Here is a 23210-nt window from a genome sequence, read left to right as displayed (position 1 = left end):
TCTTTGCTATAAGAATAATTTTACAGGCCTTCACAGTCGCGACCTGCAATATTTGCGTGGGACATTCGCCTCAGCGAAAGCTGCGCTATGTTACCTTGAACGTCGTCGGATCAGCAAACCAATGGAGTTTTACAGGGCTGTTTTGTAGGCAGGTCATAGAGAGGAAGTGTAGTCCTCGAAGTGCGCGGCACACGAATTTGTGTTTCCTTTGCATGTGCTCTCGCACCCTCCGATTTACCAGCTTTTGGACGGTGTAATACCGTACAGAAGAAAATGTTTTTCAGATATCCGGAGAAACCAACGAAACGACGGTTACCCTGAGTAAAGATTGAAGTGGTTCGTTTCCATGAAGTCCGGTGCCGATCAGGAACCCAATCGCCTGGGCTCTGGTTGATTTGCAGGAGGTTCGCAGGGTGATGGTGTTGAATTTCTCGGAGATGGTGACCGAATTGACGCAGTCTAGGCGTTTGTATTTGATGAAGGGAAGCGAACGGTTTATATACAGCTATGTACAGTAGGATGATTGGTGCATGAGAAATGAAATCTTAAAAACTTCGAACTTCAGCTAGACGCTAGCACCAATTGCGTAAAAGTCACTCGAGCTTTTCAACTCCATCTAACTCTCCTATCCTCGGGGCGTACACAAACCGCTTGAGAAACGACGGCCGGGACTCTGTTCCCGCCGCAGGACCCGTGTAGTTGTGCGCCACACACCTGTAACCTAAACTTCCGATGCGATCCTAAAGTCTAACTCTCACTTAGGGGGTCACAAACCCCAACCTAGCTTTATCGATCGAGTCTCCTTGTCTCGCCGGGAACCTGCCTTGCTGAGAGCTCAGACAAGAACGCTTTCTAACGTCCAAGTTCGGCCCCATAACACCTCGGTATTACTCCCTCTTGGGAACACCCCTCTGGCTTTCGTACACGCGTAAGGGAGGGCCCAAATTCACGTTAGACAGCTGTCACTCAGCCATCTGCGGAATATTCACTCAGGTGCCACGACCTTCGAGTCAAAAGCCGGCGCGCGGGCGAGAGAGCGAGATGAAGCCGATCAACATGCCTCCGAAGGGAGGGGGTGAAAAACGGCGCCTAGGCTATTCCGACGGTGGGGCGTAACAATGAGATCTCGCGCAAAAGCCGCCGCAGCCGCGTGGTCAGCCGACGATAATTACCCCTTCGATGTCCGCTAGGTCAACAATTCTCGGAACTTGGTGGGGCTGTCTGCATTCTTGAAGGGGAGTATTCCAGCGGCATTTGCCCGTGCAGAAAAGCAGTCTCCCAAACGCGTTGCAGCGAATTTGTGGCGGCCACAGCGTGGCGTCATAATTGTTGTGCCGCTTGACCATGCGGCGGGGATCTTTACTTTCACACGCGTGGCCTGGGCGCCTGGCCACTGACCCCATGGGGCGACCTTACACCCGTGTCTTAGAAGTCTTCCACAAATTCATCTCTTCGTGATTGGAAACGGACGGGAAGGCTTCGCGTAAAATGTGCAAGGTCACCTCCTTCTTTTCAGCGACAATGCACGGAGCTCATGCTACAATTACGTCTAACCCAATCTGGCACCACACGCGGAAGCGTTGCCCGAGCTCGATGTCCAGCAATTCTCAATAAAAGCGGCCGCACGCGCCGCGCCGCCTAGGAATCGGCAGAACTTAAGAGGAATGTTTTGCATGACTAGGTAGCCGGGGGCGCTTTATCGGCGACGCTGTTTTCTCAAATGTTCACTTGCACGCACCCGTTCGAGTCCCTCACCTCGTCCTCATCGATTGCATTCTCGCGGGATAGCAGGGCGCGCTTCCTGATCAACCGCCACTTCCTGTGGCGTCCGGATCTTCTTTCATCGCCCCACCCTCAGGTGCGCTACACAGAGCCTTGTAGAGTTATGCTGCTGCCGGCGACTCAGCCGCAACGGCGGAGCCGAGTTTGTCACGCTAGAATTGGCGGCAATCGGTTTCGCGAATTCCGCGTCTGTTGCGCGAGCTGCTTTTGACAACCACTTTAGGCCGGAACGCAAGTAAACTGGCGAAGAGATTAGAGCGCGAGAGAGATCGCGCCATGAACACTGGGAAGAGCGCGCTCGAAAGTCGAGTTGGACAATGAAGGGCGCACGTCACGATGCGCACGCTCACGTGCATGCTGCTGCTATTTTTATTTTCCTTTTGCGAGCCCCTCACGTGGCGCAAGCCCACGTGCAAACCTGGACGACTCCCACTCCTCACGAGACGCACGCTTAGGTTCGCGCGTTAATTAATGTTATTTTTGTCTCCATTGACGCTGCAAGCACGAGCATAAACTGCTCTGGTATTAAAACAGCTCTGTGTCACGATTTCGGTGCGCATTATGAAAGGGGGCCAAATTATACCCGAAAGCCTCACTACAGCGCAGCTCGTCGACCATAGGTAGCTTCATCGCGGTAGACGTCACAAATTCCAATGTTCTTTAAATTTCTTATAGTCCCCAAAGCAGAGGAAGGCTAGCAAGACATAGCACAATAATTGCGGGCAAGGAAGTTAATTATGAGGCGTTTTACTGCGACATATCATTCATTATTACAAGTGCACGAACTCACCGTCTCGGGGAAATGCATCTTAATTACATGCAGCGCCAAACGGAGAAATATCTCTTCATGTGTCTGTAAGGCATCTACAAAAAACATCACGCGTTTCCTACGGCCACTTTAGCTCGACGAAGTTCAAACCTGAAAGCCAATCTTAAGGGGACACTGAAGTGAAAATGCCGGCTGCTCTAGATGGACATACATTACCTCAGTTAGAACGAGACTATACCAATAGTACGCGTAAGTTATTTATAAAATAAGGTATATAACACCGTAAACGCGAAAGCAGGTGCCGCTGTCACTGGCTATAACGCGTAACTTGCACCGTAAGGGGTGGAAGCGTATGTCGTGCGCCACGTGTTTTCTGGTTGTCGCTGCTCGTCCATACTTGGCGCGGCTGTACAGCTTTTCGAGGAAGCGTGCGAGCTGCGCACGAGCGGTTGGTTGGACATCAAACATCCGAGGGCCTCAAAAAAACAATAGGTTTTTTTTTAAATATTCGATACCAATCACGGGTTCAATAAAAAAAACATTGTGCTTAATGCTCCAGGGGTGCAAAGGACGTGGTAGTTCGTAAAAGCATGATTGGTGGGAGGGTAAGTGGATAAAGCACTAGGTAAAGTGAAGCGTTATATTCGGTCGCTTGTATTCCGCTATACAACAACGCTGCATAGCTTGCTTCCGGTTTATCAGTACGCAAACGGTAGATGCAGTCGCTCTTTGCCGCACGTTTGATCATCGTTTCACCAGTATTTTATAAGTCATTTCTCAGCAATTCATGTAGCCTTCAGCACCGAATTAACGCCAAAATGGGTGTAGGAACGTCACAATTTCGGTTGAAAACAGCTTGCTGGTTGCCTTCAGCGTCCCTTAAGGTCTGTGAGTATTACGTGCGCCAGGAAGCCTTATTTTTTTTAGGTCCGCCCAAACACGTATTCCTCAGTTTCTTTAACCTTTAGCATCCCTGACATGGGAAATGTCTGAAGGCAAAACGTGTTGGCCAGTACACCTATGAAGGCGTTCGCCACATAGAGGGTATCAAATATTGCACATGGCTTTAAAATACGCATTAAGAATTCTGTGAATTGACCGCCAAGTGCTGGAGAAGATGGTTATTTACTTAATAATTGATTAAAATATTGGCTGACAAAGTATTGTCTTTATGAGCTGGTTTAGAAGGCGTTGTACAATAGACCACTGCGGGACATGGCTACTTCGTGCTTGTGCAACTCAGCTCTAAGTCACCGAGTACGTGCACAGGCAGTGCGTGCACGGAAATTTTCTGTTCAACCGCCTAGTGCTTGCGTGCACAAACTGCGCAATTGTATTGTTCTATGAGTTAAAACAGTTCCTTTGCAACCTCATCAAAAAGAATCAAGTGGATACTGTTATCTAGCTTGAAAACAACTACTTTTTAGTTCCAAAAAGCGATGCCTTTGAAGCGATATTTTAGGTGAAAAGGTGTGCTCTGGTAAACCTTTTCTGATATTCGTATTTGAGAAGGCAAGGACTCTTTCTGTGGCTCCACTGCACTGGCGCGAGTTATTCACTGGCTTATCAAGATAAACAAACCCTTGCGGCCGTGATGAAGCTTTTGGAGGGTTGAAGTTTAGCTAGAGAGGAATGTTTTTAACTCCATTTCCAGAAAACAGAGGGCGGCCCTTTGCTTTAACACTTAGCGGCTGCTGCCAGGTACGTAAACTTGGATGAGTTATCGACTGTGTAAATTTGCTGCATTCACAAACATGCATATAAGCAACAAAACTGTGGCGCCATATAGTGAACTACATTGTAATATCTCGTAACCCAATGTAAGATGAACTGAAACAACATTTTCTGTTCCCCGACTAGTTCCCCGACCACTGTTCCCCGACTAGCCCTGTAACGTCCGGCGTTCCGCAAGGTTCAGTTCTTGGTCCCTTACTATTTCTTATTTTCATCAACGATTTACCTAATGACATTTCATCATCTATCAAACTATTTGCCGATGACTGTGTAATTTACCGTGAAATCCGGACTAACCCAGATAAACTTGCCCTTCAGACAGACCTGGATCACATTTCATCATGGTGCGACACATGGTTAATGAAACTAAACGTTACTAAATGCAAGGCTATGCGAATTTCCCGTTGTATTTCTCATAATGTACCGTGCGACTACACACTTAACCAAAGCAATCTCGATCTGGTTTCGTCCTACAAGTACCTTGGCGTGTATATTTCTAACAATCTCTCTTGGAACACGCATGTCGACTACATTACAAATAACGCGAATCGCACGTTAGGTTATCTGCGCAGAAACTTTTCTTTGGCTCCGACTAACCTTAAACTTTTGCTTTATCAAACATTAGTCCGACCCAAACTCGAGTACGCGTCATCAGTATGGGACCCACATACTAACTGCCTAGTTGACAGCATCGAGGCGATTCAAAATCGCTCTGCCCGTTTTATCATGTCAAACTTCCATCGCACGTCCAGTGTTACCTCGATGAAAGCCAATCTTCACCTACCCACTCTCTCACTGCGGCGTAAAGTATCTCGCCTTTGCCTGTTCCATAAGATTTTTCATTCTATCCCGTCTCTTAGCAACATTCTTTTCCAGCCGCCATCGTACGTTTCCTCACGCAACGACCATCAGTTTAAAGTGGGTGTTCCTAGCGCCCGCACGAATTTGTACTTTGAATCATTCATACCGAAAACTGCAAATGAGTGGAACCACCTTCCAGCCCCTATCGCTGCTATCACTGACGTCACTTTGTTTAAAAACTCCCTCTCTAACCATTTCGCGTAAATTCGCCATTTCAGTTACGCTGTGTTTTCGCTTGTTAGCTTTTTTTTTGTGTGTGTGCGCGTCATTCAAAGACTCAACCATGTTGAACATTGTTCTCACAACCACCCTGCCTTTTTTTACATCACGCAGTCTTTCTTTTTATGGTTTTCAGACTGCCATTGTGTGCATACAATTTTGATCTGCTGTATTTCTTGATTTTTTGTACGATGTATACCCGCTCCTCTCTGTAGTGCTTCGGCCTTGAGAGTAAATAAATAAATAAAAAAACATTTATTGTTTCAGGCGCATGCTGTGCGGCGAAGCATCTTTATAAAATAATTTGTACTTTAGTCCAAATTGTTCCAGCCGCTTTTTCTTGCAATACGTCCGTAATTGAATGAAGAGGCACAATGCTAAACCATATGCCAAAATATAATTGATTAGTAAACAAAAAATGGCAATTTTACACAATACCACAGTGTTTTATGACAAGCCAAGTGAAATTTTCAGGCCTTCGGTGCAGCTAACAAGCCCACAATCATGATTTAACAGAACCAAAATATAGGGCAATTTCTCGCTTAGCCGCATATAAATCATTACTCTGCCCAATTACCATTTCACTGAAGGAAAGAAGTCTCATCACAAGTTATTAGGCTTCCGCGCTGCTTTCGAAGATTACGCGTCGTAGTATTTGGAAACGCAGGAAAAGAAACTAAGCTTTACAATGGTTTCGTTTCACGACCAAAGAGCCACGGATGCACCACAAAGCAAAGCCAAGGGCTTTCTCGGGTTGTTTGAACCAACAGCTGTAGTCTCCTGTGATAGGTACAGATTCCTCACACTCCGACGATACAGGCAGCCTATAGCTCCGCCAAAGGTTACAAAATAATCTTATTTTAAAAGGGTTCTGACACCAATATTCGGTGTTTATACTGTTACAGAGCTCGCTTTCTTTACTTACGAGAATACCCTCACTGAAATATAATTCGTCATCCACGCATCGAAGATACTCTAACTTGATCTCATTTGTCGCGCCGATGGAGAAGCACGCTGAGCACCACACAGAAAATGGATGTCTTTGTGAGATCACTTCGTGGTAGGGTAAAAAAGGGACGTAGCCGTGTGCTTTCGATGCTCATAACAAACTCATGACGTCGCTTCACACACGAGACCCGGTGAGCGGCGACTGGGCGGTGGCGCGTTCACGAACTTATGCACGTACCAAAAGCTGCAGGCATAAGAGCTCCGACGAAGACACTATTTTTTCTAAAAAAGAGGTCCCAGACGCGCGAAACGAGCTGATAATATAGCCAGAAATGGCTGTAGAAGTCGCTACCAAGACGTTTATGAAAAGCAGTCAATACATTTTTCTATAATGGTAGGCCTAAGTGCCGCAGGCAGCTCATCCGCTCAGCGTCGGAAGTGGGGCGGCGAAATCAATGCCTCCACCAGCCTTCTCAGTGTTCTGACATCCACACAAAACGGTGGTCATACCATGATCTGGTCATGTTCCTCCTCTTTGCTGGAAGTTCCGGAAACTGAAACCGATGGTTTTAAGGGCGTGCAAAGTAAATAATTATCCAGCACTCAAGTATTTAAAGTGAGTTCTAGGGTTCGCCAGACCATTAGGCATCGAACACAGCAATAAAGAGGAACACAACAGTCGCTGTAAGTACTTTTTTAAAGCACCAGTGCTCAAACTTGTTCAAATGTTGACCTTTTGTATTCTCTCTGCATACTGCTGTCTCAATTAAAATCGTGGGATGTATTACCTTTCTCCTCTTTTAGGAAAGCGTTAATACGCAAGCTTTTGTGCTTCTCAATTATAGATTTGTGTAAGATGTTTAGAGGAATCTAAAGATGTAAAAATTTAAAATAAAGTGGTTCTTTGTGGTGGGGTGTAAACTCGATATGTCAGAACCAATTCTTCAAAAACCAACTTTTTGTTAATCCTGTTCACAGATACCAATGACAATGGTCATGCTGTGCATCACATTCCTCGGGATAGTGCAGCTAATGGTCGCATTGGAAAGAGATATCGAGTTCACAGAACTCCCTAAAGAGGTGAGATCATCAGTTGCCTTTTCAAAATTATTGCAAGCGTGGCAACGGCAAGGAGCTATATCGGTAGACTGGTGATTTAACAAACTCAGCAAAACACAAATTTTGCATAGATTTCTGGCGCAGGTCGCAACAAACACAGAACAAATATGGCACAGAATGTTTATGTTTATTTTTCCTCGGAAAAAGTGTTTTCTGTGACGCATACATCGTTAAGTAAAGCTTAAGTTACGTCACCAGGATTTTTCTTGCCTACCTTTCAAGCCTCTAAAAGCTTGAAATGTTCATTTTTGTGACCAGGTAAACAACACGAACTCTTATATGGGAGGCTAAAACGGTATTTAAAAGACCTTTCGCCATTATTTACACAATTGTTCAAAACATAGTGCGTTCTTAAGCGCCGTGCAAGATACTCCGCATATTTCTAAATCCAACTCATGGGATATACCTGCATGAAGAAGCCCAGCCGCTATCAGCGCTGCGTTATCAGTATCCTAAATTGGCTGTTTTCATGTGCGTGTGGTGAAGCAGTGTTTGACACAGATGACTTAGAAGGTTCCTGAACCAAGAAGGTGGGCCTACGTAAATTCTGTCTCACTGTAGAATTGCTACCCTCACAGGAAGAAGTCGAGAAAACGGCTGATACAAAAACCATCGGGTTCAGACCAGGAGCCAGGAACGGCTCAGTCCCAGCGTTGTTTCAACTCGACAGGCAGTGGCCAACTGATGGTCGTGTTGAGTTCCAGAACTTTTCTGCATCGTATAGACCCATGGTTCTTGAAGACTCCTTAAAGAACGTCTCATTCACTGTTTACTGCCGGGAAAAGGTGAGACAGATACAAAATACGAGCTTGAAAAATAAACTTTTATGCTTGTGCGGAAACTTCTCGGAGCGCACTGTTTTCGTTACTTTTGCTGTGAGCGCAAAATACGCAAAATAATTCCTCAGAGTGTCCGAAGCGATTAGGACCAATCAACTCTGAGCCTTAGTTTAGGACATCCTGTAGACTATTTCCGATCTCAATTGGTCATTCGTGAACCTTCCTGTAGAATGTCCTCCAAATTTATTTCTGTTCCTGTGTCTTTAATGCGTCACACAATGCAGTTCAGAGATATGCATTGGCAGTCTTGGATGTTATTTGAAAGTTTTGCAATGTTTTATATTAACGGGACGTGTTGTATTCTACAAAATTTTAAGAGGGTTGTCAACCGAAAACTTAGGGCGGGAAAAGCAAGCAAATGGTAAAGTTGGAGCTGAGCGCCCACGAAAAGACTGGTACCGAAACATCTCACAATTCCTAATCTGGAATGTGACTTTGTTTATGGTTTTCAAGATTACTGCAGGTAATCAATAAATGTAAGCGTGCATTGCTTCATGGATCGGGCTTCGTGCCGACACTTGGTTAAAATGAGTTGCTACAGCGCGAACTCCGAGCTTCATACGTTACCTGCGCCCCATCATCGAAGTGATTAAAAGAGAGGGGTACTAACCATAGCAGTGCGACCATGGCCTTTTGGTCTACATCAGAACGACATGCTCTGCTTCTGGCTAACGGTAGAATAGCGGTAATAATTTGGTGAGCAATATGTTGACGTCAGTTTGGTTGATTCTGTAGCCTGTTGCGAGTACCTGGTAATATTTCTCAAAGTATCCAAACGAAATTATAGAACCCCGGTGCGAACTGAATAAGGGCCGCTTTAAAACCGATATCAAAGATGGTACTCTAAAACACTACCACCTGTGCCTGCTTTCTGATAAGCAATGAGACAAAACAGAGTCTCAGCAACCTTTAAATTCGTACTTCTTAATGCGAAGTTTATTATAGTTATAGCTAAAAATCCAACATCGAAGACTACCGTCTGGAGGGAAGCCTATGGATGTAGGCCAAACCAGCACCAAGTATACCCCTCGGGCAAAGTAGCCTGGTAACATTTAATTGGTGATAACTCTTAATTCAAGTCTGAAGAGATACTAAAGTGTCATCACAAAACCGAGTTCTTACACGAAACAAACTGATTTTTATGGCACGCGGGGCCAAGTAGTAACGATAGCAGACGTATTGCAATGAGTCAAGACAAAATACACCAACTCCAAGCGTACTAAACTGTGCCCAAATCCCACCTATTTATACGGCCAGTGCAGGCTTCATTCTCAGATGCACAACACCCTGTATGTATGATCCACTCTTTAGCATTATATAATAATATATGGGCAACAGGCATCTGAAATATGCACAAGCGATCTGAACAATACCACAAAGCAGAAATATTCCGAGGCCAATTTTCTATCGCGCCCAAAATACAAGTAGCATGAATATTTACCCCGAAACCTATTCCGAACAGCTAATAACTAGAAGGAGGTACGTGACAGGCGATGCCTCCTCCAGGAAGATACACCATTCATCTAGCCGTGTGTCTGTGGCACACTTTATGTGTTGTACTTTAGGTGTCTGGTAAATGTGGTACTTTACATGGTGCTTTAAGTGTCTGTGGCACTCAAGGGGGGGAAGAAGAACATTGCACGAGTGTACAAGTTTATTCGAGCGAGAGAAGGTTCCTGTGCAGAGGCTATCATTACCTGCATTATTTATATTTCATCCGTATAATGCTCCACAGAGCTTGGGCCCAAGCGTAATGGGTGTCAAACCCTGTGTGTAGTGAGTACCACCATGCTCTATTTTGATGAGTTCAGAATAGAAGGCTTCAGGAGCTTTCGAGCATGCTTCGCAAGTCATGGAGGCCAAGATGAAACGTATCTAAGTGAGGATAGCAGCAGGCTATTTAAAATTAAGGGTCATTTGAGAAGAGGCAGTCTTACTGCACTGCAGGTAAGAATAACGACTCAGATGTGAATTGCTAACCGCCTTACAGTTACTTTTTACAGTTGCTAACCGCTTTACAGTTACAGTTAACCTTGCTAACCACCTTACAGTTACTTTTTATATGGCAAGGTTTAAACCTATCGCTATATTCGAGCCTTGGCGCGTCAATGTGGGCGTAAGAGAGCGTAGTTAGGTCAAATATATGGACAGGTCGCAGCCTTAGAAATGCCAAGTATCCGCAATGTAGTGGACGTTTCTGTATCGATAAGTACAGTAAAACCTTTAAGTATCTACCAGATCTTACTTGACCACATTCATCTGCCCGCCAGGTTGGCATCGTGGGGCGAACTGGAGCTGGCAAATCATCCCTGGTGTTGGCCCTGCTACGTGTCTTGAAGAGTACTGGGGGACGCATCTTAATTGATGGCGTAGACATTGCTTCCGTGCCACTCCGTGTACTGCGAACAGCCATCACGGTCATCCCGCAGGTATTTAAACCCATTCAAATACTTTTTAAGGCAAATTCGCATTCGCTGAGTAAAAGCTGAACTGAATGTGGGCTCGTTTTGTGCAATGTTGCAATAATCTCAGTAATACTTTTTTGTAAGTTCCTCCTGTTGTGATTGCTTTAAGGTATTTTTACTGTTCATTCTACAAGAGCACTTGCAGCAGTGGCACACTTCGGGGCTTGTTTCTGTATTATCAATCACCATGCACTGCACCTTTGGTATCAGTTTCAATAAACTGAACTAAACTGGAGTAATCAACCAAAAAACAACAGGAAAATTCGCAATTACAAGAGAAACGTCCCCATATTTACTGGTTAGATAACACGCGCGTGGTGTGAAAGCAAAAAAGAAGGGCTACACAAATACACCATCACTCAACCCTCGGTGGAGTTCAGAAGGACGACACCGGCATGCGTTCAATGTCATAATGTGTGGCAAACGCTCCTGGCAACCCAGGTCGGGGCTCGCTGCAGTGTGGCCTACACTTGAATACACCAAGGTTGTGGTGATGCGGTTCCTAAATGAAATCAGGCATGTATTCCGATGATGTGTTCCGTTATAAAAACTGTTCGGTCATTTTGCCCGTACCACAAAGCCGAATTCAAGTTCAGGGGGGCTGGTGACTATGCAAAAATGTAAAATTATTTCAGAAACCCTCGGAAACGTAAAGAAGAGCAAGAACTTACGATACGATAAGATTACGATAATTCAAAATGCGAAATTTCAGCGCAGCGCAAATTGTTGTTGAACAGTCTGTGTGGGCTAGGGTGCCTAATTCTGAACTCTCCGCAGGGGGTGACATCTGCTTCATCTGTATACTACAGCTGCCATTATGCCGTCCGCTGCATCTGGGCAGCATGCAAACCGCGCTAACGCTGGCAGTGCAGTTGAAAACAAGTGCCCCTTCGCAAGCTGTAGCCACCACATCTGTTTAAATTCTTGTTTTTCGGTGCATACGCCAAAAAATACTAAAAAATTCTGACTGCACGTGAGCGTGCCTAACGTGAGGAGAGGCCGGAAAAATTACCACCAAAATGCCGACCACGAATTGCTACGAGAAGAAAGAAGCCAGCCCTTGCTCACTTCGCTATGTTAACACGACGCAAATGAAGACGACGAACAGAATAGCTCATACACCAAGTGCGATTTCAATGACGAAGAAGGAGACAAAGACCACCGCAAAAGCATTCAAAAGTAAAAAAACGACCACGAAAAGATTCACGACAGCGGGGAACACGTGACTTCGTGTGGCATCGAGCACTTTTGCCTCCGCATTGGCCGGCGTAACGAGGGTCACTACTTGGAGGTTCCCAGAGCCGGAGTCAGTTGCCGCTCTCCATATTGTACAACCTGGGCCGCTACCAAAAGTTGGTCAACCCATTCAACCCCTGAACTGCTTCCGCGCTCGAATGCAACATAGAAATTCAGGTTCTTCTCGATCACTATGACTGACCACGTACGTCCTCAACTACGTGAACAAGGTCGACCGCTGGAGGTCTTACCCGCACAAGGCAGTGGCTGTAATGTTAGAGGAACGATGCGGACTACGGACGTCAACGCGAGTGACAGCGTGAGTTACTGAAATGCTCTGCATTTAAAAAATAATACTTACCGGCCCCAGGTTTCGATCCCACGACTCTGCGGGCGGAACGGAAGGTACATGGTGCTCTACCCACTGCGCCACAAAGCCAACACACAATGGAAGCTTAAGAACGCGCTTTATATCCTTGACTCATTCAACCGTCGGCCACAGGTGCGCCTTCTCCCCCGCGTCCTCCTCGCCTTCTCTCCGCTCGCAACACCCTCTCTCACCGCGTTCGGTTCGGGCGCACAAGAGGTGGGGGCGCTCGCATCACGCTCTGTCGCCGCGGTCGGTTCGCGCTTAAACCACATATGTCGTTCGTTTGCGCGCGCTCCGGTCGCTAACATCTGTGGCGTGATCGTGACGTCAACATCACGCGTTCGTGTGGTGGCGCGATTTCGGCGCTATAACACTCTCTCGCGAGGGGCATTAGATTGGATTCGATTGGCTTGGCTTGGCTTGGCTTGGATTGGATTGGATTGGATTGGATTGGATTGGTTTGGATTGGATTGGATTTGGATTTGATTTGATTAAAGTGGATTGTGTTGGATTGTGTTGCGTCATAGCCGCGCCATGTTGCGTCATAGCCGCGGCAGGGGGTTCACGCCACGTTTCACCATCGACTTTATCGACAATGTCTACGCTGGAAGACAACAATTACAACAACAACCAATACGTAATCCACACGACTTGCAGGCGCGCCCCCCGCGGAAATGCTCTGCATTTGATCGTGCCCCTCGCGAGGGGGATGTTTCTTTTTTCTGACAACAATATTTTCAGTGAGTGCCGCTTTAAGCTGGAATTCTACCGCATAGTACGCTCCCCGTCCGCCATTACGCTCTTTGCAAAAAATATCCAGCTGTCTGCGATTTAAACCAACCATGAGATTGTGGGAGCACACAATTATGAGAGGAAAAGAGAAAAAAATCTGCCCTAAGACCTTGCAAACAATAATGGGTTGACTAAGAGACGCCGTGCCTTATACTTCCGCGAGGGAATCCCGAAGGCATCTGCGTCTGTTTGCGGAGTACCAGTACTTGGCGCACTATACTCGGCAGTACCTTTTGCCATATATGGCTCTACGTGATGACATATATCGGTTTGCCGCACCACTTCTGGCTGTACTTACAGCCCCATTTCCAAACGACCTATATACGCACGCATATATAGTTATATATAGTCGCATGTTATTACTATGTGCCAGGTGGGCCGTTTCTTAGGTGTGCGATGACATTCCGCCGTAAGCCCACACATTAAAGTTTTACAGCGCTTAGAAGTAGCCGTTTTCATTTTATGCTTCATACGCAAGATAAATCTTTCCGTGAATACTGCACCTCCAGCCTTCAAAGGCAGCGGCAGCTGACTCCAACACCCCGATGCTGAGATAGGACGTACAGTGAAAATCTCAGGGATTGATTGATTGATTGTGTGGCTTTAACGCGCCGACGCAACGCAGGCGATGAGGCGCGCCGTAGTGGAGGGCTCCGGATTAATTTTGACCACCTGGGGATATTTAACGTGCGCCGAAATCTCGTACACACGGGCGTTTTTGCGTTTCGCCTCCATCAGAAAAGCGGCCGCCGCGGCCGGGAATTGAACCCGCGACCTCGTGCTCAGCAGCGCAACGCCTTAGCCACTGAGCCACCGCGGCGGGTAAAATCTCAGGGAATCGCTCAGTTGAAATCAACGCCCCGATGAAGAAAAATGTCAATGACTAACATGACTGGCTTGGATTCGGTAATTGTACCCTCTCGTCATAAAATACTGCACAAGGAGAGCATATTTTAAATTGCCCCTTAATAGGCAGAAACGTGGAAAGTTATGAACAGAGCCTTACATACGCCCGAACATCTGTCGAATGGAAATTTTTCGGTATAACGCTTAAACATCATTGATTACAAATTAAACTAAAGCCCAAGATACCATTCTAGCTTCAATTAAGGAAGAGTCTAGAAACGCCTAAGAACTTCTTACGGAATGCGAAAGCATTATTGTCCATTTGAACGCCGGTGGCACTTCGCTTCCGCCCTGCGCTCTCGGAGGGCGTCGTGCCCTTGCCGTTTGAGGAGATTTACTTTGCGATCGGCGGCGACCCTAGGCTTTCGAGTGGCTTTGATTTGTGTCCTGCACGTTGCGGCGCTGCTTGTTTTTTTCGTAAACTTGGGCAGCAGTTAGTGCTTTCATCGCCGAAGTGCTTATTAATGGTACGCATTCGTTGGTATAAGCTGACGGTATGTCATCATAATCACCAGAACATCTACGTCCACTACAGGGCAACGGCCTCTCCCATTCACCATCATATTCATCATCATCACCAGCGTATCTACGCCCACTGCAGGGCAAAGGCCTATGCCATTAATCTCCAATTACCCCGGTCCTGCGCTAGCCACGACCAATTTATCCCCGCAAACTTCTCGGTCTCATCTACCTATCTAACTTTCCCCCGCCCCCTGCTACGATTGCCTTCTCTAGGGATCCACTGTTACCCTTAATGAGCAACAGTTATCTTGCCTTCGCATTACATGCCCTGCCCAGGTCCATTTCTTCTTCTAAGTTTCTACTAATACGTCCCTAATCACGTGTTTGTTCCCTGACTCACTCCGCTCAACTCTTGTCCCTGAATGTTGCACTTTTCTTCTTCCGTTCCATTGCGCGCTTAGTCCTACTAAATTTTAGTTGAACCCTCTTATTGAGCCTCCAGGTGTCTGCCCCATAGGTGAGTACTGGTAAGAGGCAGCTGTCATACACTTTCTTCTTTAGGGACAATGGTAGGCTGCCATTTGTTATCTGAGAATGCCTGGCTAATTCACTCCACCCCATTCTTCTCCTTCGAATTATCTTTGCCTCATGGTTGGTATCCGGGGACACAACTTCACCTTAGTAGATATATTCGCTTACCACTACCGTGGCCTCGCTACCTATCTGAAACCGCTGCACTGTCCCGAGGTTATTGATCATTACTTTAGTCTTCTGCCTATTAATTTTCACGCCAACGGTTATACTCTGTTTGTCCAGTGCGGTAAGCATGCTTTGCAATTCCTCCCCCAAGTTACTTAACAAGGCAACTTCATCAGCAAATCTGAGGTTACTGAGGTGTTCTCCAATAGCCCTTACTCCCACCTGTTCCCAATCCAGTGTTCTGAACACTTCTTGTAAACATACTGTGAATAACATCGGAGAGGTTGCGTCTCCTTGCCTGACACCCTTCCTTATAGGTATTTTACTGCTCTCATCATGGAGGACGAAGGTAGCTGTGGACCCACTGTAAATATCCTTTAGTATTCCTAGATAACGCTCGTCTAAACCCTGGTTCCGTAATGCCTGAATGAGTGCTGATGTTTCGACCGAGTGAAATGCTTTGTCATAGTATACGAAGGCTATATATAGGGGTTTAGTAGAATCCGCGCACTTCTAGATCACCTGATTCATCATGTGAATATTGTCCTTTGTTGAATAGCCGTTACAAAACCCTTCTTGCTCTTTAGGTTGACTGAAATCTATGGTGGCAGAAACTCTGTTAGCGATTACCTTTATAAGTACCTTGTAGACGACTGACAGTAAGCTTATCGGCCGGTATTTTTTGAAGTCCTTCATGCCAACTTCCTTATGGATTAGTATGATCGCGTTCTTCTAAGATTCCGGTATACTGGCGGTCATTAGGCATTGCGTGTACAGGTTTGCCAGTTTTACTAGTACAATTTCCCCGCCATCCTTAAAGTGGTTTGCTGTTATCTGATCTTCACCAGGTGCTTCGTACCCTTTCATTTCTTTCAAATCCTTCCTTACTTCGTCTGCCATTATTGGTGGGATGCCTATCTCCTCTGAACTACTCTCTCTTTGGGCATTATCCTGGATGTCCCGGCTAGTGTGCAGATCTCTGTAGAACACCTCGGCTACTTTGCTTGCCCATGTGTTATGCCCTATATGGTGGCACAAACGTGGCTATGCGAAAAAGAACTCCTGTTTATTAGAGCACAAATGGCAGATTTTCGATGTATAAACCCTTACCTATTCTGCTTGTGAACTATACATTTTAAATAGGACAACGATATTTTAAAGCACTCGTATACATGTCAGCGGGAGTATATGTAAGAGCGAAAATGGCTGCTTATTTTGCGTATTTTAAAAGCAATTTTTTGATCTCGTGGATGGGAGGATTTACCACAGCGAATATCGAGAAGGTAACACTACAAGTGAGAAGTTGCCAACAATACAAGTGGCGGTTGCCAACAATAAAAGTTGCCAACAATATAAATCACAAGCATGTTGATGCCGAGCCAGCTTCTCTGTCGCCCTGGCAATGAGAAAACACACTAGTCCCACTTAGGCCAAAATTACGGAACATATTCAGGCCTTTGCACACGCGAAGTCCTTGTTAGGAATGAAATAAATCAAGTATCATCCATACGCTTGTGACATTGAGTAGGAATTGGGAATATTTTGTGCTCTTGTGTATGCACAAAACATTTTTTCTGTTTGGTAATACGGCACCAACATGCAGGATATAAACTAAACAACAACATGTATTGATTCGGCCAGGTGGATGTCAGAGAGGGAAGAAATAATGGTCATACTGACACTAGTTAATAATGAAACGAATGCGTAGGCTGTTTGAGGGAGAGTTTTTCTGCAGGTCCGTAATTTTCAGAACAAGCACTTTACGCCTAGCATCAGGTTAACAAAGCGTGTAGTTTTAGCCACAACATACTTTAGGCGTTGTTGCAAGGATGTCAATAGGGCTGTTCTCTACTCCTTGTGGGCTTCGGCACAATTACAAGCGTAGAGAACATAAAATTGTTTTGTCAGCCTCTAAGCTTGGCGAGACAAGCACTGTTTGAAGTGCTTGGAAAGTAGAGTTCTAACAGCCAGACACAATTTCGTCAGAAGCAAGGGCAAGTGCGGTTTTTCTACGCACATTTTATTGCTTTCAGACAACTTAGGAAGTGAGAGCAAGACGGAGTAAACTGTGCGGTCTTTTTTGCAAAAAGAAACACGCCGGTGCAACAGAACCAGCGCACAAATGGTCAACTTTGCTGTAAATTAAGAAATACGACACGAAGAGGTGTCAATTAACACGCCGGCGGCAGAACCTGCATCAATCCACTGAAGTCCCACCTCGTGCTTCCTCCAAGTCTACGCCTGACCTTCCCTTACGGTCTGCCTCCTCTTCTCTGACCCATAAGGAGCTCGTCCAGTTTGTGGTGCACCAGCTACAGACAGTGGTTTCCCTACTCGGCGCACAACTTCCCTAGCCAGTCCGCTACCACGGCTGAACCAGAACAATATATTCTCTGCAAAAACTTCACAGATCTATGAAAGACTACGTCTGGGGAAGCTCCACGCCGTGGCTTTCTTGCTTCAGGAGACGAAATTTCTCACCCGCTTGCCTCAATTTACGAATTACGCTGAGCTGTCCATTCGTGATCGGCGGCGCACCTCAACTTCTACTCCTCCAGGCACGGCGGCCATTTATGTTCTCTCGGTTTCCGGAAAACCCTATCCGTCTAAACTCGTGATGTACAGACTGGCAGGAAGTGGTGGCGGTAAAAGTTCAGCTTCCCCGTTGTGCTGTAATACTGGCGTCATGCTATGTGCGCCCTTATAGTGGTCTTGCTCCCCCCCTGCTGCTGGGTTGGCTTACCCAACTATGGCGAGCGATTTCAATGCTCCGCACTACGACTGGGGATATCCGTCTTCATGTGAGCGTGTTTGAGTGGTCTCAGAGCACTTCAGCGAGGCCAGCTTTACACTTTTGAATGACATGAGTAGCCCAACATGCCGGTGTACCCACGTATGGATTCCCCCTATTCACGTGATTTGTCGTGGTGGCTGGGTACGCAAATGGTCTCTCAGCAACGCGAAGCGGAGAGTTGGGGCAGTGATCAGTACCCAATGCGCATCTTGCTCATTCTCGAGTCAACTGGTTGCCTTCTTCGCCAGTGCAGAGTGGTTAACTGGGATACCTTCCGATCTACCCTCAAGGCTTCTATCTCAGCGATCCCCCAGACCCCACCGATCTACTTCGCCGTGTTCTTGTGGATGCCTCTCAGCATACGTGGGTAGAGGAGACTCGCCCAAAGCATGATCTCCGGCTCTTGCAACTATGGGCCAAACGTAAGCAAGCTCCTGCCAAGCTGAAGTATCAGCGCCTCACCGCTGCTGCTAGACGGCACGAGAAAAGACCATCCGGGCAGCACTGGATTGACTTGTGCGCTTCTCTTGGTCTGTCATCTTCTAGAGCGTCTGTCTGGTGCACTTTTCGCGCCATGGAATCCGGCAGTCGCCCTCCGGAAGCAGCTGCCAGTGCTTGTGCCTTGTATCAAACTAGGACTCGGCACAACACGCCGCCGACGTAGCCTGGGCCTTATTTCCTGCCTTTAATGCTGTGCCCGTGGCAATGCCGGTTCCGTTCCTCGTTCCAGGCAGTGTGGCCGTACCGCCAACTCACGATGCCATTTCTGGAATTCAGTTATTGTTCACAATGGCTGAATTCTCGGTGGCGATCGATTGAGGTAAACTGCGGACTGTTCCGGGTCCCGATTGCAATACTTACAAGGTATACAAAAATATTGGCGACCCAGCTCTCACGATGTTTCTGGATTCCGTAAATCAGGCGTGGCTATCTGGTCAACTCCCTGGTTCCTGGCTTCGTGCAGATGTTGTTCTGATCCGAAAGCCCGGGGAACCACCGCATGAACTTCGCAACTTGCAGCCAATCGCTTTGACAGCTACGCTTGGCAAGCATTTAGAGCAGATGCTTTCCACGCGTCTTAAGTGGTGGCTTGATACTTTTCAATGGTATATTCCGGCACAAATCAGATTCAGGCGTCATCTTGGTACGGAAGAATACCTGTCATCAATGGTTTTATTGGGAGGCCGTTGTCGCCGTGTGAGGACTGTACTAGTTATGGACATATGCAAGGCGTAGGACGACATAAGTCACGGTGCAATATTACAAATACTAAGTTGTCTTCGCCTACCAGACAGTCTGGGTCTTTATCCGGCACTTTGTTCAACTCCGGTCTTTTTCTACACAGAACAATGGTGGAAGCTTCGGCTCGTTTGCATTAGTACGCGGCGTATCACAAGGCTGTGTTCGGTATTGTCTAGTGGCCGCTAGCGTCTTGTTGCCGCTTTTGCTATTGTCTTGTTGCCGCTAGCATGGCACCTGTCCACTATCTAAGACTTGTATTTCCTCATGTATGCGGATGACATTACTGTGTGGTCAGTTCATCCAGACCTGTCCCGACAAGCAGAGGGCTTCCAGCAAGCATTAACAGACTGCCAGAAATGGTGCGAGTATCTGGGAATTACCCCCTCTCAAGAGAAAATGCTGCGATTCCCATCGGGAACGCATGGGGCCGTTGCTCCCTTGCGTTATTTCCGTTCGCACTGCAGCTGAATGGGTTTGGCATTGTCATTGTTGGACACCTTCTTGTTCTGGAATTGGAGATGTCGGCTTCAGGTTTAGCGGCTCAGTGGCTCTGACCTACTCGACAGAAACACGGACAAATGCTCTACCTTGTTCGCGGCATCTCCCAGAAGTCTGGCGGGGACTGTTCGAGCGATTGCCCGTCTCCTGGTGCCCTCCGTCCTGCCCCCAAGGCCCGTATACGAGGCACAGTTCCAGCACATGACGCGAGAGGACTGGCACCGGCTGGAGGCTAACTACAGGGCCGCCATGCGCACTATTACTGGACTCCCCTGCCTAACACCAATTTCGCAGCTACAAGCAGAAGCCTTGCTAAACGCGCGTGATGAACTCAATCAGCAGCGTCATTCCGCACGCCTGCTGAAACGTGGACTGATTCCAGGGGCAGCAGCTCTCGCCGAGTACATGGGCCAGCCGCCAAATACGACTCCAGCCTTTTCCGCCACAAGGCCGCCATGGCTGTTCGATCAGGTGACCGACAACAAGACTCTGACAAGGCTACATGTCCGTACCTCGAGTCTTCACCAGCCTCCAGATGCCGCCCTTCATGTGCGTGAGTGCGCGCCTGAGACGCAACAACTGGTTGTCGAGGATTTTTTGTACTCCGAGGCATGCAATTGATTCGTCACCACGGTTTGGACGTGTCTCTCATACTCTGCCCTAAATCAAAGCTGCGCGTACAAGTCACTCCGCGCACTCTCAAGCCTGCTAGCAGAACTTACGGCCATTAGGGATGGCCTGCAGGCGCTTGCATCGACTTCGACTACTGGGGACAAGCTCGAACTTTACACAGACTCAACAGCAGCGACTCGGGATTTGCGTCATGTAGCGCGTTGTACAAGACTGGCCGCACGAATTCACGAGATTATGGGCCCTTAACCATGTCCTGTCCACGTTTCATGGATTCGCCAGGACTTGCTTCCTGCCCACACAGCGGCGGATCGCGCCTGTCATGAGGACCTCCCACGGCCCCTACCACTTCTTCCCATATCTACAATAGAAGAACTGCTGGTGGAAAAGTAAACCCTCCGTCACGCCACTGTGCAGTACTTCCCCCGCGTGGAACTGACCTCCCCAGTGGGCTCGCGCGTTGGGAGAAGGTGGTGTTGCGGATGCTTCGGGTTGGGGTGGCGGTATCTCCAGCAGTTACGCACGCTTGGCCTGCCCGCTATCACGCGCCGTTTGCGGACACTTGCCCCTTCTGTGTGCTTCCTGCGTCAGAAGCTGACGTTGAACCTTTGCTGCGGACTTGCCCAGACCTTAAAGACGGCCGAACGCAACACCTCTGAGGCACAGGGCTCCATCCTGGCAGACCCCGAGATCTAAAGCGCTGGATAAGGGGGCCTCAGCATCGGTCTCTTCTCGAATTTTTGCGCGGTAGAGGTGCAGTATTGTACATATAAAGAATATTTTCTTATGCCGTAGGGCAATCTTTCGCAAAAAAAGATGAATGAAAAGCCATGAGGATTACTTAGAAGCACAACCCACGTAAGGAAGACAGGCTCATGGCTTTCGAAGTATGATACCAAAAAGGCCGTCAAAGTATGTTGCTGCACTTCAGATTTATGGTTTTCTCCAGTACATGATATCAACCTCCATCACAGGCTCACATGCGTCACCCTTCAGTCACCTCATCCCTCGTTATACACCGTGGAATGAGCCCGCTGAAGATAAATCTTAACGCACTCCCTCCCCACTTGAGCCCCACTCACTTAGATATTACCATCTCTCTTTCCAATTTCCCTTGCCTTAACTGCGGGGACTACGAAGGTACCCCTTCGCCATCTGGAACTGCACGCCCTGCTTCCTGTTTTCATACACCACTCCCCTCACCACACTTTCTGGCTGTCTGCCTTTGCGTGCTCGGAAGCACAGTCCCAGCGCGCCCTGGTCGACCACTCAACTTCCCTTCCGCAGCTCAAAAATACTTAGGCCTGGCCAGGAATAAAGTGTTTCTCTCTCTCCCTCTCTGTCTCTATCTGTCTGTTCGTCCATCTGTCTGTCTGTCTGTCCGCCCGTCCGTCCGTCCGCCCGTGTGAACGTCTGTCTGTCCATGTGTCTGTCCATGTGTCTGTCTGTCTGTCTGTCTGGCTGTCTGTGTCTCTGTCTCTGTGTCTGTCTGTCTGTCTGTTTCCACCCTGAGATAAAATATACACGCGAGGAATTTTGCATCAGCTCTAATTCAAAGAATACCGACTGACATCTCAGCATCCCAAACATTGGTTTTTAAATAAAATGATTGAATTTACGCATGCAGACGTAGTTTTAGAACAGTGTCCAGTTTTTTCGACTAAACTACTACAGCGACAAACGTGTGTATTTTGAAATTTATCGAATTGCACGTATAATTTGTATGCTGAATGTATAAATTCGTGCACACAAATTTCAGTTGCACATCCATTAATATAATACGTACTAATCCTAGCTTATATATGTCACCCGGTGACTGCAAAACCATTTGTAGTAAGTCGATTGAGGTACTGTTTGTCAACGGGGTGAACCGTATATGTAATGTGAACCAAAACGTTCACTTATATGACATCAATCCTTAGTTTTTTGCGGACTGCTTCTTTGCTAGCTGATGGTGTATTTCCTTCTGTAGAACCGCCTACATTCTAAGAAGTATGCCTGTTAAAATTTATTCACTCCATAGCAAATACTTAACACCGGCCAGCGGACTGCTGTAGGCAAGCTCACTATGGCGCACTACATTGCCGATCATCTTGAAACTCTTCTATAGTGGCAGGTAGTTCCTTACACCTTTCGCTAAATACAAACCGCAAACGGCATATATTTTTTTATTATCGAAGGTGAAAAATACAGGACACCTCAAATAAAGAAACAACCTCAATAATCCCACGTCATGAAAACCTGCCTTTCAGGCAATAACCTTCTGGGTAACGTAACTGACAGTGCGCCATTAAATTGTGTTCTTTCAGAAAAACGGTAGCTGGACATTCGTAGCGTCTTGTCACCGACACACTTCGTAGGTAGTAAGCACTTTGCAACTCATCTCACTCCCCCAGGATCCGAGTCTAGTTCGAGGTACTCTGCGTGCAAACCTGGACCCAACCGATGAGCACACTGACGAAGAGCTCTGGCAGGTCCTTGACCAGACGCACCTCACAGAGTTTGCTGCGAGGCAGCCACTGAAGCTTCTACTCGAGACGGGCGATGGCGGCAGCAACCTCAGGTGAAGTAGCCATCAATGGTTTCTAGCAATTCTATTGCGTTCGCAATGAATGCGCCATTTGGAAAGAACGAAAGGGAAAGAACGGAAAACGAGCACGCATCTGCGGAAAGGAGTGGACTACGTCAGGCCGCCAGCAGCTTTAGCTGTGATGGCGCTGCGCTCGTGCCGCATCTTACATGGTAGAAAGACGTTAAATTGATGCCCGGCTGCCCCCCCCCCCCCCGTCCGCTTTCCCCCTGACTAGACCGTTCCACAGCGTCCCTCCGGGCCCCGTTGCTACTT

The 23210-nt window shown here is 47.2% G+C and overlaps 1 protein-coding gene across 1 annotated transcript in view; it reads left to right on the top strand.

The window, feature by feature from the left end:
* The window catches only part of LOC144159793 (ATP-binding cassette sub-family C member 2-like), a 148667-nt gene that overhangs the window by 106453 nt on the left and 19004 nt on the right, over positions 1-23210 (top strand). The window contains exons 22-25 of the mRNA XM_077691477.1: positions 7292-7393; positions 8011-8217; positions 10542-10700; positions 22762-22928. Coding sequence (XP_077547603.1) covers positions 7292-7393; positions 8011-8217; positions 10542-10700; positions 22762-22928 — 635 coding nt within the window. The remainder of the gene's footprint in view (positions 1-7291; positions 7394-8010; positions 8218-10541; positions 10701-22761; positions 22929-23210) is intronic.

Source organism: Haemaphysalis longicornis, unplaced genomic scaffold, assembly GCF_048455015.1.
Source record: "Haemaphysalis longicornis isolate Haplotype H1 unplaced genomic scaffold, Haemaphysalis longicornis Haplotype H1 scaffold_10, whole genome shotgun sequence".
NCBI lineage: Eukaryota > Metazoa > Arthropoda > Arachnida > Ixodida > Ixodidae > Haemaphysalis > Haemaphysalis longicornis.
Note: the sequence above shows the minus strand (reverse complement) of the source record. Positions and strands in the feature narration are given on the sequence as shown.